We start from the raw sequence: 14,533 nt of genomic DNA, 5'->3' as shown, positions 1-14,533 counted from the left end.
GTTTTTGGTTTTTTTTTCTGGTCCCTACAGAACATTGTCCTTACACTGCTCTGAAAGTTTGAGTTCCACTTAAAACACAAAAGTCCAACACATTTACTTTTAATTGGACCCACAGGGTGAGCTGCACAATGCAGAGCAGACACTGCTCGCTGCGTATTGTTTATGTCACCTATTTTTTCTTGTCTTAAAAATTAAGCACACAAGTACATGGAATACATGTTTGAAGAAGAGACTCAGAAAAAGAGGAACTCTAGGAGTGATGGATGGTCACTGAAATCTGACAGAGACTTTAAACCTTCAACACACATTTCTCAAAATGTCCGTCTGGACTATTTTTCGCTTATTTTAAGTATAAAAGGGCCAGAAAATTACCTGTGAATAAGTGCTTTTGCCCATTTTTCCAGAATGACTTTCAACATCTGGCAGTTATTTACAATTTACTGCATGTTAAAATCAGTCTCAATGTCCAAAAACATGGAAACTATGTTCAGGCGTTTTTCCAACTCGGTGTTAAAGGGTTAAAATGAAGTAAACCTGAGCTGGTCAATTAAATAATTAACCTTTGCATGGTTTTGGACTGTGGGAGGAAATAGCCGGAGAAAACCCACACACACACAAGGGGAGAACATGCAAACTCCTGGGTCAAGAACCCTGGTATTTTTGCTGCAAGGCAACAGTCCTAGCCACTACATGATAAAAATGTATGATTAATAAATGCCTATGTAAAATCTATGGTTTGCAGAGTAGTAGCAACATGTTAGTTTCCTTAATCTATAGACTTAAATAGATTAAATAGAAACATTATTGTCTCCACAGAGAAACTCTTTTTCTGGAAATAAAAATATTGTCCCTGTGGGAGACAAATTACTAAATCTAAAAATAGCACATAATCAACACCATTGCCAACACTCTTCTCCTGGAACCTTACATTGTTTTCCAGGAACCCAGATGAAAGCATTTACATGCTGGAACAGCACAAACAATGGGTTTATACTGTATCTCCCTACAAGTACGGCAATTACAATGATGGGCAGCGAGCCAGGGCTATAGGGCCCCACAGTGTTTTGGTTCAAAGTGAGGCTCAGCAGCTCCGCAGCAAATCCGAGCCGAGTAGACTTGGTGACACCACTTTGAATAAAACTTCCAAGTAAAAGCAGGAACACATCCAGTTATCTGGTAATTAGCTCAGGGGTTCAACAGGGTCAACTCATCAGTGCTGGTACACTGCATCTCCAAGCACCTACATCTGACTGAACTACCCAAGGGTTTTCTTAACAGTTTATATAGCAAGGTAAAATTCTGAGTAGGCAGGAAATTAGAACAAACACTGTGATGCCCTTACTTCCTGTGTCTCATTTGGTCTGCGTGGCCTACAAAGGTGACCAGATTATAAAGAGTAGCCTGAACCAAAAAAAGAGTGAGGATTTCCAAGGCTTTTCCTGTCCTGCTTGTGACCTACATCACCAGTGTACAATGAATTATCCGGTGGCAACAGAAGGAGCCCAGCCGTTCAATCAGCTACTATGAGCTCCAACCTTATTCCACTTGATCACAGTACATCATCCCAACAACAAATAAGATGTGACCGAGGGTGGCTGTCGATCTGGAGGAGCGTCGTCATCAACAAGATGTGCTGATGTGTCCTTGTCAGCACATCGTGTGCGATTAAAAGAGTGCTAAATAAATATGCTCTATAAATCTGGATGAATTTTCACACTAGATGAATAAGTGTGACAATTTGTTGGCCTGTTTGGTAAATTGGACACTCTAAATTGACAGTAGGTGTGCAAGTGAGAGTGGAAGTTAGAGTTGTTGTTTGTCTCTGTGTGTCCCTGTGATGGACTGGCGAACTGCCTAGGGTGTACTCCACCTATTGCCTGATGTCAGCTGAGCTTGGCACAGCACCCCCGCGGCCCTCATGTGAAGGATAAAGCAGTAGAAGATGGATGGATGGATGGATGGATGGATGGATGAATTCCTTGGTCTGTGTTCTTCAAAATGGCCTTTAAAGCCCATAAAGAGTCAATAGCCTATTTGGACATTGTCTCAGGCCTACCGTCGCCTTGGCTAATTTGAGCCGCTGCATAGCAACATAGCTTTGTCACCGGTGTGCAATAAATAGCAAAAAAAAAAAAAAAGGGCTGACCTTTGAAGGATCCACCCATTTTATTCTTCATCGCTCCGGAGAGGAACGACGCCTTTCTCAGCGGCATTTGCAGAAGTCTTTGAAATGGGATTGCATCACGGTGTCACGTCTAGGCCGTCCCATTTCAAAGACGGGCCTCTGCGGGACGCAGCCCCAGAGTTCAGACATTTGCATTCTTCCACGCAGACGCTCGCTGATACCTGTGTTGAAGTGAGTTCACTCTGACACTTGCAGCAAGGAATGCAGGAGTGAAAACAAGTCATTTCTCGCCTTCTTCGGCGCCCTTGAAAGTATACCGAACAGCCACAACATTAAAACTCTACTATTGAAGCCGTAAAGACAGAGAGTTGAAAATCACATGACTGATAATTCAGACTGAAGGTTTTTAAAATACACCATGGATATTCACAAACGAATAGCTTTGACGTGATGAGTGTAAAGTGCAAGGGAACGTCACTGTAAGGTCAAATCCCATTCCCCTGGACAAGATTTGACACCCCTTCAAGAACATGACACATCAACACATAAGCAGATGTGACAAACACTGTCAGCTGTTGTTACATTGCTATCTTGGTTTCTAGGCATTATTTTTCCGTCTCCATAAACTGGTTTATGGTATGAATAATGGAATGCAATAACACTGGTTTTTTTTTGGGAATCATCTCATAACCTTTTCTGTAAAGAGAAACCCTGTGAACATACAGGAGGTTGGAGTACTTGTTTGGGCAAGGGGTGAAAGGGATTGAGTCCAAAGAGAAGATGATTTGTGTAATACTGCGTCATCGACTCACCGTCACTGTTGATACACCGCACTTGAGGGATTTGAGTCCCTGGTCCACACTCCCTCTCGTTGTCAGGGATACACTCCTCCAGTTTGACCACCAGCCAGTCGTAGCAGCTGGGGTCCTCACACGGTATTGCCTCCACCAGGTGGGGGCAGTTCCCTGTCCCGCCCGTCAGCTCATTGACTATCCTCCTCTTCCTCAGTTTGAAGCCTGCCGGAGAAGAACAAGAGGAGCCTAATGAAGTAAACGAACACAAATCACGCCCGCACTAATCAGCCACGGCGACCCCCTCTGTGCGCCGCAGAGTGAAGTTCTGATGCAATCTGAACATGTCTAACATGCAACTGTAGGTACATTAACTTCACTCCATGGTCACAGTGGGCCTTGATGATGATGATAATTGTGAAATTGCATTTGACGCGACAGTCCATTAAGCCCCGAAGTTGAAAGAAAATCTAAGAACTTCACATAATGATTTATTTCCGATTCTCCTCCCTCGCTTTTATCTAACGTGACTAATGCATGCAGGGATCCATTAATGCAGCCGGGGGTTTGCTCTCATGTACGTGTTGTTTCCTCTTCACTCAAGGGCAAAGGCTTCCATGACCCAGGTACTGCGATGGGGGGGTGGGGGAGGGTTCTAACTCCAGCCCAGCCAAGGTCACTCACCCCCTAATCCACACTTCTGCTGCAGCCTGATAAGACAGTCAAGCCCTGGAGAGCCTGCAGGACTCAGGTGGACATGGAAGAATGTCCCTTTTCCCCATTCCTTTTCTGTCCCCCCCCCTTTCCTTTTAAAAACCTGTATTTAATCAGACAGCTCAGCAGAACATGTACCGCCATGTGTCTAGACCCATTGATGGAGGTTTTATCTCAAGGCGAGAGTGGGGGTGGGGGTTCATAAGAGTGAAGATGAGTCTTGGGGTGCAGGGAATTCAATTCTATCTAGGCATCACTCACTCGCTATCAGCAGACCGTATTATGACCGGCGTTGCATCAAGATAGCCGTGGAGCACACGCGGCTGCTTCCAGAGCTATAGGCGCTTCATTTTCACCGAAGACACATACACGGAAACAAACATATGTGATTATCTTTACATGAGATCATGTCAGAATAGTACGGCTGCGGACTGATTCTCAAGGAGAGGAAGGATGGGAGAATTGAAGGCAAAACTCCACATTTGAAACGGTGCAGCCTTACAAGAGACGTCCAGGTTTCCCTTGGAGTGTGGAGCTGCATGACTGCTCATGAATATGTTTGCTGCTTTATCTCGTCGTTAAACTTTTCTTATGCATACAAATTGAAGTGTGTAAAACCCTCACTCTCCTGCACCAAAGCCCATAGAGAAAAATCAGCGTTTTTAGCTCACCGGGACACAAGAGTCTGCTGTCTCGTTTGGTACGTTTTTAAAATCGTTGATTTCCTCTATGGACTTTGGTTTGGGGAGTAAGCAGTTTAAACATCAACACACACTTAAGTTTCCAGATGGAAAAAAAACTGTCTAATGGTGAAATGAAGGTGCAAACATATGCTTAGATACCACACAGTTGCCTAAGAAAGTGTCCAGATATCTCAGTTTGTTATCTGGTTCAATGCTAATGTGTAAAGACTGTGTAGGAACATCTCAAGACTGCATCATAAGCAGCTGAAGAGACGTCATAGATACTTCATGTTAGCGTGTCCAATATAAATTACATCGAAAATACAGTACAACGGCCTTAACTGTTGTTAGCGCTGGTCCCATCCCAGAAAGATGCTTTCACACCAGCTGTAATTACAGGCGACTCGTTCCCATGTTCTGTGGCAAGGTGATTAAAAGTTTTAAAGCCCAAAGGGCACATTTTAAGTCCACCGCTCTCCGTTTAATGAGAAGCGGCAAACTTGAGTTTGGTGTCTCTCCGTGTTCACTTTACACAATGCACTGTAAAAAAAAAAACGACAGCGAGTGCAGCATAAGTGGCTTAGCGAGCGCACACGAGCGAGTGGGAGCGGGACCGTCATTAAGATACAGTACGTGGAGAGAGAGAGAGTTTGCAGCCGTGCCTTTCATTTGCCGGCGCTTCATTAAGGCAGAGTCAACATGCATTAGTCATGGAGGCCGCTGCAGTTGCAGGGATAATTAAGAACTGAAGCGGCGCCAGTGGACAAGCCCAACCTGCCACAGGAGCCAACAAATACAAAGAGGAGACAATGAGGTTTTTGCTGTCAATCACAGTTTGGGGTTTTTTAGTGACAATGTCTTTTTCAGAGAGGAGAGTGTGTGTAAGAAAACATCCTAGTTTGTGAGGAATCTCTGAGTATTCAGCGGAAAATCCTTTCAGAACTTTCCGGAAAGGTGTCGAGTCATCACTGCGGTTTCTTTTCAGGGCGACTGAACCTTGTTATCCTATTATGTATTCAAATTTATTTCATCAGAATAAAAAAAAAAACATTTTCAAGGGGCTGTAAAGAGGCAGCAGGATAAGACACACACACAAAAAAGCATACACTACAACAAAGTACCAAACAAACATCAACCAGCTCGTCTGTTCCTCAAGGAAAAGGTTGGGAACCTTTGCTTTAGAGCTGAAACGTACCATTAATTAAGTTACTCACACTTGCCAGTTTCCTGATCTATTTGTGGAGGTGATTTTGGCATGTGCTATTGTTCTGTGTTTACTTCAGGGAGTTTGTCCAGTGATACCAAAGAGAGCAGTCTGTTCTTTTTTACTAAGCTCCTTCTTTCTTTTGTTCCAAGCGCAATCGACCAGAGTTAAGAAGAAATCCAGCAACACATAGCCACTGCAGGCTATGTGCCCAAAATAATGTGTTATGACACAACAATCATTTCATTGAACTGCGAGTGCGTGCTTACAAAAAACTGCAACTGAGAAGTCACAAAAGATGAGCGGGTGAACTCAAAACTACTTCATGATGAAGTGGAAGTTTCGTTTTAAAAGGAAACCTCTTTACCTTTCTTGGCCGCCTGGTCTTGACAGTTCTCGTAGGTGCAGGGTCCCCACGCGCTCCACGAAGACACCTCGCATTCGACGGGGCAGCTGATGTGGCAGAGCTGGGTGGTGTTCGGGGGGGCGCCCAGACACTGCTCGCTGTCCACTGGCCGCAGCGCTGAGGAGACATTGACACGGTCAGTGGATACAGACAATAACACAATGGTGGAGAACTTTTCTTCTGCCAAACTGGACCAAATTGGTGACATGAGAAGACATTTGGGAATAAATATACATCATTCCTGCCAAAACAATTCGGTTCAAATAAAAGCCCTCGTTCTCTGCGCGGACCTCCGCTCTTCACAACTCACTACAGGTGACTCTCTTCAAGGTCATCGGGGCTGATGAATCGTTCTCACTGTGTGCCACACCAACCTCATCCACATGCAAATTACCTTTACGTGTCCAAAAGGTGTGTCCCTTTAATTGCTTCACTTAAGCGTGTGAACGTGCGGCGCGACCTTCGGGGCCCCGACGCGAGAGTGAAGCGATGTGTCAAAAATGACCCTACTGTCGTATTTAAAAAATGCTGTATGTTATTTCACGGTTGGTGTAGCCTATGTTTTTAGTGTGTAGAGAACAATAAAGAATGTTGTAGTTGCTTATGTTATTGCTTTTGGGATGGGGGGGGGGGAGGTGCGATGGCACTCGGGGGGCCATGGATTCCTACAGAATAAAAGTTTTCTTACCGAGTAGAATTTTCATTACATCTCATTATTTTATTAGCATCCAGCGGTCTCTTAACATTGTGTCAAAGCCCACTGTGGCTTTGACACAATGTTCATCTGCTGCTTCGACAGCTTCTCATTAACTGTGCATAATATCTTGCACTTTGCAGTTAGCTTTCAGACTCCAACTTACAGCATATGACATAAAAAAAAAAAATCAGTTTGTTCATTCCACTTTCTTAGTGAGGGCGACTGTTGCACCTGCTTTTAACCATTTTTATTCAACACGTGACTGTTCTGAATTGTTTAATACAGCTTGTTGACTTTTTTTTGTGCCGTTTATGTGCGCCCTTGTTGTGCTGCCTCTTGCCCAGGTCCTCGTTGTAAAGGAGAATTGGTTCTCAACTGACTTACCTGGTTAAATAAGGGTCAAATAAATAAAAGTAAATAAAGCAAAGACCATTAAACTACCAAGAGTATTACTTATGTGAGGCACTACACTTTCCCCTCTGAATTTAAATTTAAAGTTTAAATAAGCATGCTTAATTTGCTGCACCAAATTTACATTTCAAAAATTTTCGTGGGCGTATAAAAAAAATCCAATTCAACACCAAGGATATGAAGGATAGCCAAGGATTCTGGGAGGAAGTGAACCAACATTAATCCAAAATACACACCATTAATGTGTTGGCAGACAGAACTGTCTGCTTCTGGCAATTTAAATATATGATTTCAATGTGAAATTTACTCAGTCCAAGAATTCCCAAGGCTTTTTTCTTTCTTTTTTTCTGATCTAAATCTGGTGAGACAGATTTTCCTACCATAGTAAACAGATGTTTAAACAGGTGCTTAATTAAGAACTTACAAACCCCACGTGCCGCCACGCAAACTAAAGAAACACACACACGTCCTCTGATCATCGTGAGGCTTCTTCCCTTCTTTTAGAGGACAAAAGCCTCTTTGTTCTCGTCCCGCCTTGTACCGCCTGAGCAGCTCTCCACAGCCATAACAAAGGCTGATTAATGGAAATCAGCACACACACACACACGCACGCGCGCGCGCGCGCTGACCTTGCTCAGGTAACTCCGTTGCCAGATGGTCTAGTTTTCCCTGCGCTTTTCCTCCAACCTCCAAATTAAGGAACCTCCGAGGCCGCCGCCCTGTGCCGCCACATGCCAACCGCCATCAATAATCTAACTCCCAGTTCACTTCCAGCTGAGGATTGAAGTCATCACAGTGGCGCAGCTGTTTTATAGCATGTCACTGTTGGCTCCCCAAAGTGTCGTAATGATCAGCACCGGCAGAGGAAATTAAGGCAAACAACGGAAACTGAGCATTTCTCATTGTTCGCGGCTTTATATCTTAATTATATATATATCTATATATATATATATATATATATATATATATATATATATATATATATATATATATATATATATATATATATATATATATATAGAGATATATATATATACATATATATATATATATATATATATATATACAATATATATGTATATATTAACTTCTTAATCTTGAAACTGAGAAAATTGGTGATAACATTTTTAACCTAGATGAAGAATAAAAAAAGGCAAGATCATAAAAACAGGAGTAACTGCAGAAGTGCAAAGGACTGAGTAAATTCAAGACTGGGCGAAGAAAGAAGAAGTCTGCAAAAAAGGCAGGGAAACTGTTTGAATGTTGCGTCGAGTTATCATCAGACCCATTTCGTATTTGTTTTGATATTCACGTCTGTAGACGTGTAAAGGGTAAGTCCATTTTGGTTCAGAAACATGAGCTCACGTCTGTCTGTGGTTTGCAGGAAAAAAAGTTGCCCCCTCTCTCTTTGTGAGAATATTTCATGAGAACCAAGCAGGAGTCCAGGCTGGTAGGAGCTCCTGGGACTGATGTGTGTTCAGAGGTAGTAGAGGAGAGAAAGGATAGATCATCCTTGAAAGCAAAATGATAAAATTACATCGGAGTAATTGGGCTATGGATTTCCTCTGCTCATCACAATGAAATCACCCGGTGGATTCTCGGACTCGCCCGAAACTAGAAAGTGATACAGTTCCTGTGTCCTTGATAAGAGCAATTACACATCAAGCGAGCATTCAGGCGCTGAGTGCAAAGTGGAAGTATCCTAGTTCCTCACACACACACACACACATCTGCTGACTCTCAAAGACAAAGCCAATGATTGGCAAAATCATCCAACGGCTCTCATGACATTATTAAGTCAATTGTTTTTTTTTCTCTCCAATAATAGTGTCCAGTTTTCTTTTTGTGCATATTGTAGTTTTGTGGTATTAAGATTCAAGTAAGCGTGATGAGACAATGACGATGGGACACAGGTGCGAGCAGTTGAGCGATATATTGTCGCCCTTCCTCGTGCAATACGATAATCGATTTGCCAGTGCAAAAATATCGATATTATATAGATATGATGACAAATTAAGGCTCTAAAATAAATAATCTCTGCTTATTTTACTCACAAGACGTTGCTATTGACAGATATCGTGATGTGATTGCCTTTTAATATTTATTATCACAGAATCATGGTATCGTGATGATATTATTGGTATCGTGAATCATGTATCGTATTGTGCGGTACCCTGTGATTACAAACTTAAAACATATTTATTCAGAACGGCTTTAAATACCCAGTAGTGTGGTGACAGCTCTTATTCTTGTTTTTATTCTTTTCATCCTTTCAGCTCATTTTTTTATTCCTGTGTGTTTTTATTTGGTATTTCTTACGCTTTGATTTATGTTTCATGAATGTGTACCATCTGCTTTCAGTGCTGTCTGTAATGGTTCTATTTTAGTATACTTTAGAAATAAAGTATATTCCATTACATTACTACCCCTATAAAGCAATTACAGGAGCAGGAACATTTGACAGGACGTTGGGAATGAGAACAAACTGCGAAAAATAAAACAGGAAAGAACTCATCTAGAATACGAGAACAAACAGGTAAGTTTATGGCCAAGCAATCAGTCAGTTACTGGGGCGACTACTGAGTAATCCGTTCATGGGATATGGGGATATTCACAAACCACGTATTCAACTCGGTCCAACCAATCAGATGACAGTACACGGACACAGAATCAGATCTCTCTGCGGCGCAAACAGCCACGTAAACTATGTGCAAATGAATACGTGGGGCGCATGAAGGCTCTCATTTACATCATCCGAGTTAAGAGGGCAGCTGGAATCCTACATGACACTACTGTACGACAGAGACAGGAGCAGGGTGGAAAAGGGGGGAGGAGGAGGATGCGGGAGAGCCTCCTCACAGATTCCTCTTCTCTTTGTTAGTCACACACCTTAAAGCCAAATCCACTTATTGTCATAACACCTTCATTAACGTGGCTCTGCACCCAGCCAAAAAACCCTCTCCATGACAATTGCGGCGTTAACGCGCCGTCAGAGGCCATTTCCTATCGCACACTCACAATACATGTAAGGGGGAATCATGCGGCTTAAAGATGATTGCGCGAGCATCTGAACTGAATAATTTCGGAGCCAGACAGACTGGGAGTTATTGTGTCGGCGCTGGAGAAGCGTGCGCGCTCACAGTAATGACACCAAATTTACATGAAATCTTATATTTGAGAGAATTTCATCTCTGTGCGTGTTTATTCATACATTCATTCATATTCATATACAGACGCTTGAGCGTTTAACACACATGGCCGGTAAAGAAAGGGAGAGGATACTGTAACCTGCCTCTAATCTATGGCTCGGCGATGGTCCGATGGTCTACTACATGAATAAAGTTAATAACGCCATTGTTGGTTAATTAAAAAGTGATTCATTATTAGAGCAATCATGTGTATCGATAAATGTAAATAGTTTCTGTTTATTGGTGGCATTAGAACCAAATTATTATTTTAGGCACAGACACTTACTTGTATGTATGGAAAAGAGAGTGTGTCTGTGCATTGCCAATCACATCGACCTGGTGAGTGAGGAAAGCACTCCCAGATGGCGTCATTTCATAGCCAAAGCGACACCATTTGGAGCCTTTTTTTTTTTCCGTCCTGGCAAAGTGAAGGCAGCGTGGAAGCCCCACAGTGTTACATTTAGTGTTCCATCTACTGTGATGCCTCCTCTGCCACATCGCCGCTTATCTCAATGGCGTGAAAGGCAAGGTCACCAAAACTGGACTCGCACCACCCTCGCTCTGTCTGCATCCCAACAGTCTGTGCGTGAAAACCACCAACAGATGCAGCAGCAGATGCGGGCGGCGGACTCCAGAGTCCGGTGAGGTTTTCAAAGTGAACACTGAAGACGACGGAAACGTTTGCTTGAGAAACATTGAGTTTACAGATTTAATGAAACAAAAAAAGCCATTACCTTCCTTGCTCCTCAGAGCGCTGAGGTTGGACGGCGTCTCAGCGCTGCTATGGACGCAGTAGACTTCCCGCGTCTGGATCCCACCTCCACACAACCCCGTCTGGTTGCCACGTCGACGGTCCTGCTGGCTCAGCAGCACATCCACCCTGCACTCCGTCCACTCGGTGCTCTTCCAACTGTAACTGAGGACCAAAAACGAGGGGAGTTCACCTTGTTGCATCCCCAATAAAACAAACTAAGTGACAAATGGTCAGTTATGAATGACATGGATCATGGAAAAAATAACATATTATCTTGTGTTGCTGATACTTTTGTGGTTATTACGCAATTGGCTGCACTTTTACACCATTTCCTGCTTTATATTGATACACCTGTAGAAAATAATCCTCTTTTTGTTTCTGTCAGTGGATGGGTTGAATGTACACGGTGCCGTTTCAGACATGTTTCTCTGCATCATAATCTGTGTGATTCTTAACCTTAACATTTTATTTTTACTTTAAGAGCAGATAAATCTTAAGGAACATGACTTTTTTTTCCTTCTCTCCCCCGTGGCGCAGCTATGGTGCGCAACCGGAATAGCTAATCACAGACAGAGGACAAAGACCCAATTGTGAAACGATGACCGGTTTAAAATCTGTTTTTGTCACATTAGCTGGCCTTTTAACGGTCATTCACACTGACAACAAGCTGTGACCGCGCGACAGCGTGCCAGAGACACTCAGTGTTATTACAGAGGTATCAATGTGCTCGACAAATTGGCGGCGTAAAAAAAAACTAAACAAAACAAAAAAAAAACAGTCTATTGACTATTGGTTTGACGGTCAGGTCCAAACACACACGGGGGCCACATGTGAAGCTGGCGCAGTCAGATCGATGGATATAAGGTTTCATTTCCTGCTCCCTGGCCAAACACAGATTAAGTTTGTAACCAAATCAATGTTGCATTTGACGGACGTGGCGCTTCTCAGGCAGCAAACATCCGTACGCATTTCAAATTTCAATGATTTTATATTATCGATAGCTCTGGCCATGAATAACTCACACAAGAATTGGCAATAAACAGCAATGGTTGTGTTTATTGTTAGATTTTTTTTGTGTGTGATTTTGTGTGTACTTGGAGTGAGTTTTTTTAAGCTGAAAGGAGTAAATTGCATCAGCTGTTCATATGCAGGGTCTTGTGTGTGGTTACTGAAAGTGGCAGCAATAAAGCTTTGTGGTCTCCACCCCGAGGTCAGAAAATATAAACCTCTGTCTCCATCTCTGCTGATAATGGAATTTGTTTGAGGTCGCCAATGAAAGGCTCCATATTCATGAGTGAGGTCTCTCTCTCTCTCTCTCTCTCTCTCACTCTCTCTCTCCGTCAGAACTGCTGCGGGACAACGAGGCCCCTGGGAAAGCGTTGCATCTTGGTTGCCCATATGGGGTCACTCATAGAACAGAGAGGGTTTGCAGTGTGTGGACAGGAGTGCTGCCTCTCTTCCTGCTGTCGGTCACACAGATGGCAAAAAAGGTTTTGATGGGCATTGATTTCCTGTTTCACTTGATGCTAAAATCAGAAATTATAGATCCTGTACCAGGGGGGGGTCAGAAAACCTCATTTACTAAATAATGATAATAATAATTAGAGCAATAACATTTTTACTTTCTTCCTTAAGTACGGTTTAAATCCAGAGGCTTCCCAGACTGTGGGAAATATGTCAGGTTTATGTGTTACACTCAATTTCAACGAATATGGCGGCTGCATTTATTTTAAGTAGCGGAACAGCAGCCCTCCAGCCTTGCTTGCATGGTTAGTTATGCTAATGCAGGCGTTTTACTTCATGATTGAGACATGTTTTAGTCAGGATCACTGCAGCTATGTTCACAGTCGTCCATTTCCATTGCATTTTTTTTTTTTTAATTCCAAGTTGGCTGAAACATCGACATTAGCTAATTACTAAGTAAATGAAGAAAAATTTAAATTTTTTTGCACTCAAATGCAAATTTTAAGAGCGTAATTATGAGAGTAGGAGGTAACAATTTATTCCTGAGTACAATTTAATTTAAATGAGTTCAAATTGGAGCTTTTTTTAATCCAAAGACATATTTATTGCCCCTTTGTTTTTTAGCGAACCAGCAGCTCTTGCACTGTGTTGAGTTGTGCCTCATACTTACACAATGCAGGGCGGCACTCCGTCTCCCTGCGGGCTGCAGGGCTCTCTCTCCTCCAGCTCTGGACAATCTGCTCCTCCACCAATCGGAAACTGGCTCACTTTCCTGGTGCGAGTCCGTTCGCCCTTAGGCCCGCTGGGGTCATGGCACTCCTTGGAGCAAGCTGACCAGTCAGACCATTCAGTCACATCACAGTCTTTGGTCAAGACGCAGGCGTGGAAGGTCACTGGCAATGTCTCCTGAGAGCACAGGCTGTGGAAGTAAACACAAAGATACTATTAGACCATTTGAGACTTCAAGCTTTGTTTTGGGTTTTTTCTAGTCGGGATGCCAACAGCGTGCACAGAGATACAGATATAGCATATGTTTATTAAAGACAGAGACAGAAACAAGGAAAAAGCCTGAGAGTTATTTGTTTTCCCTCCTTTGTTATTCTCAAAGAGGCTGGACTGATAAGAATACAGCTATAATGCAAGTATAGTGCAGGGATGACAAAGGGTCTACAGAAATCCAGCTGTCGCTCCTGCAGATTTCCTTTGTCTGACTCAGCCGATGTGATAAACGTGGCTTGAAAGTTGCTCGTCAACAAACCCAAACAATTTGTTATCTGTATTTTCAGCAGCAGCAGCAGCAGCAGCTTCACAGTGCCGTGGCTTTGTGTGATGATGGGATTGCTGTGGAGTGGAGGGACAATGGGTTTTTCTCTTTGTGTGTTTTGTAGCGGCTGATTGGCCGTTTGGGATAACAACACGCTGCTTCTCTTTGCTGCTTCCTCTTGATCTTTTAGTCTCAAATGTTCTATTTTGTTTTCCCCTGAACTTCTGAGAGGAATTTCTTAAAAATGGTCTCCAATCTTTTGGGTACTGTTCTCTTCTTTCTTTCTGTCATTCAAAGTTAAAGGACGCCTAAACACTGCATGCCGCTTACATTCAAAACATTGTCAAAGGAGTTCACACAACGCTGGAGTATGAGTGAAAACTCAAAGAAGTACGCAGGGAAAGTTACAGGAAATAAATTTGACGGGATAAATGCTTCTTGTCCCCACTCGCCTCTGCGCTGCTGTATACACACAAGCGCTCCCTTCTTCAGATCTGACAATTTTGCCACATGAAGGACTCACTATGACCACTTTGTATCTGTCATATATACACTAACCCTGTCTGTGTGGATAATGCAAATGCAACATTTTTCGCTTGGGTACATATTATAAATGGCATTTGCTTGACGTTTTATTGATGTATCATTTCTAACCCTCTACCCAGGCTGTAAAAGCAAATGCACACCACGATAAGTCATAGAGCCTGCTCAGTGGCCTCTATTCCAGCCAGAGACGGACAGAATGAGGCCATTCATCCCCTACAAAGAACATGGCTCTCAGACACCTCGTGGACATTGACCTCACTGGAGGAGAGACCGACCGTACCATGTT

General features: G+C 43.0%; 1 protein-coding gene across 2 annotated transcripts in view; it reads right to left on the bottom strand.

Annotated features, from left to right (window-relative positions):
• The window catches only part of LOC122786292 (thrombospondin type-1 domain-containing protein 7A-like), a 115,432-nt gene that overhangs the window by 34,523 nt on the left and 66,376 nt on the right, over positions 1 to 14,533 (bottom strand). For both annotated transcript variants that reach the window (XM_044052488.1, XM_044052487.1), the window contains exons 4-7: positions 13,108 to 13,356; positions 10,954 to 11,135; positions 5,885 to 6,040; positions 2,938 to 3,141 (exon numbers count right to left, since the gene is read on the bottom strand). In XM_044052488.1, coding sequence (XP_043908423.1) covers positions 2,938 to 3,141; positions 5,885 to 6,040; positions 10,954 to 11,135; positions 13,108 to 13,356 — 791 coding nt within the window. The remainder of the gene's footprint in view (positions 1 to 2,937; positions 3,142 to 5,884; positions 6,041 to 10,953; positions 11,136 to 13,107; positions 13,357 to 14,533) is intronic.

The sequence above is a fragment of the Solea senegalensis genome, linkage group LG20 (genome assembly GCF_019176455.1).
Source record: "Solea senegalensis isolate Sse05_10M linkage group LG20, IFAPA_SoseM_1, whole genome shotgun sequence".
Classification (NCBI taxonomy): Eukaryota; Metazoa; Chordata; class Actinopteri; order Pleuronectiformes; family Soleidae; genus Solea; species Solea senegalensis.
This window is presented reverse-complemented; position numbering and strand designations above follow the sequence as displayed.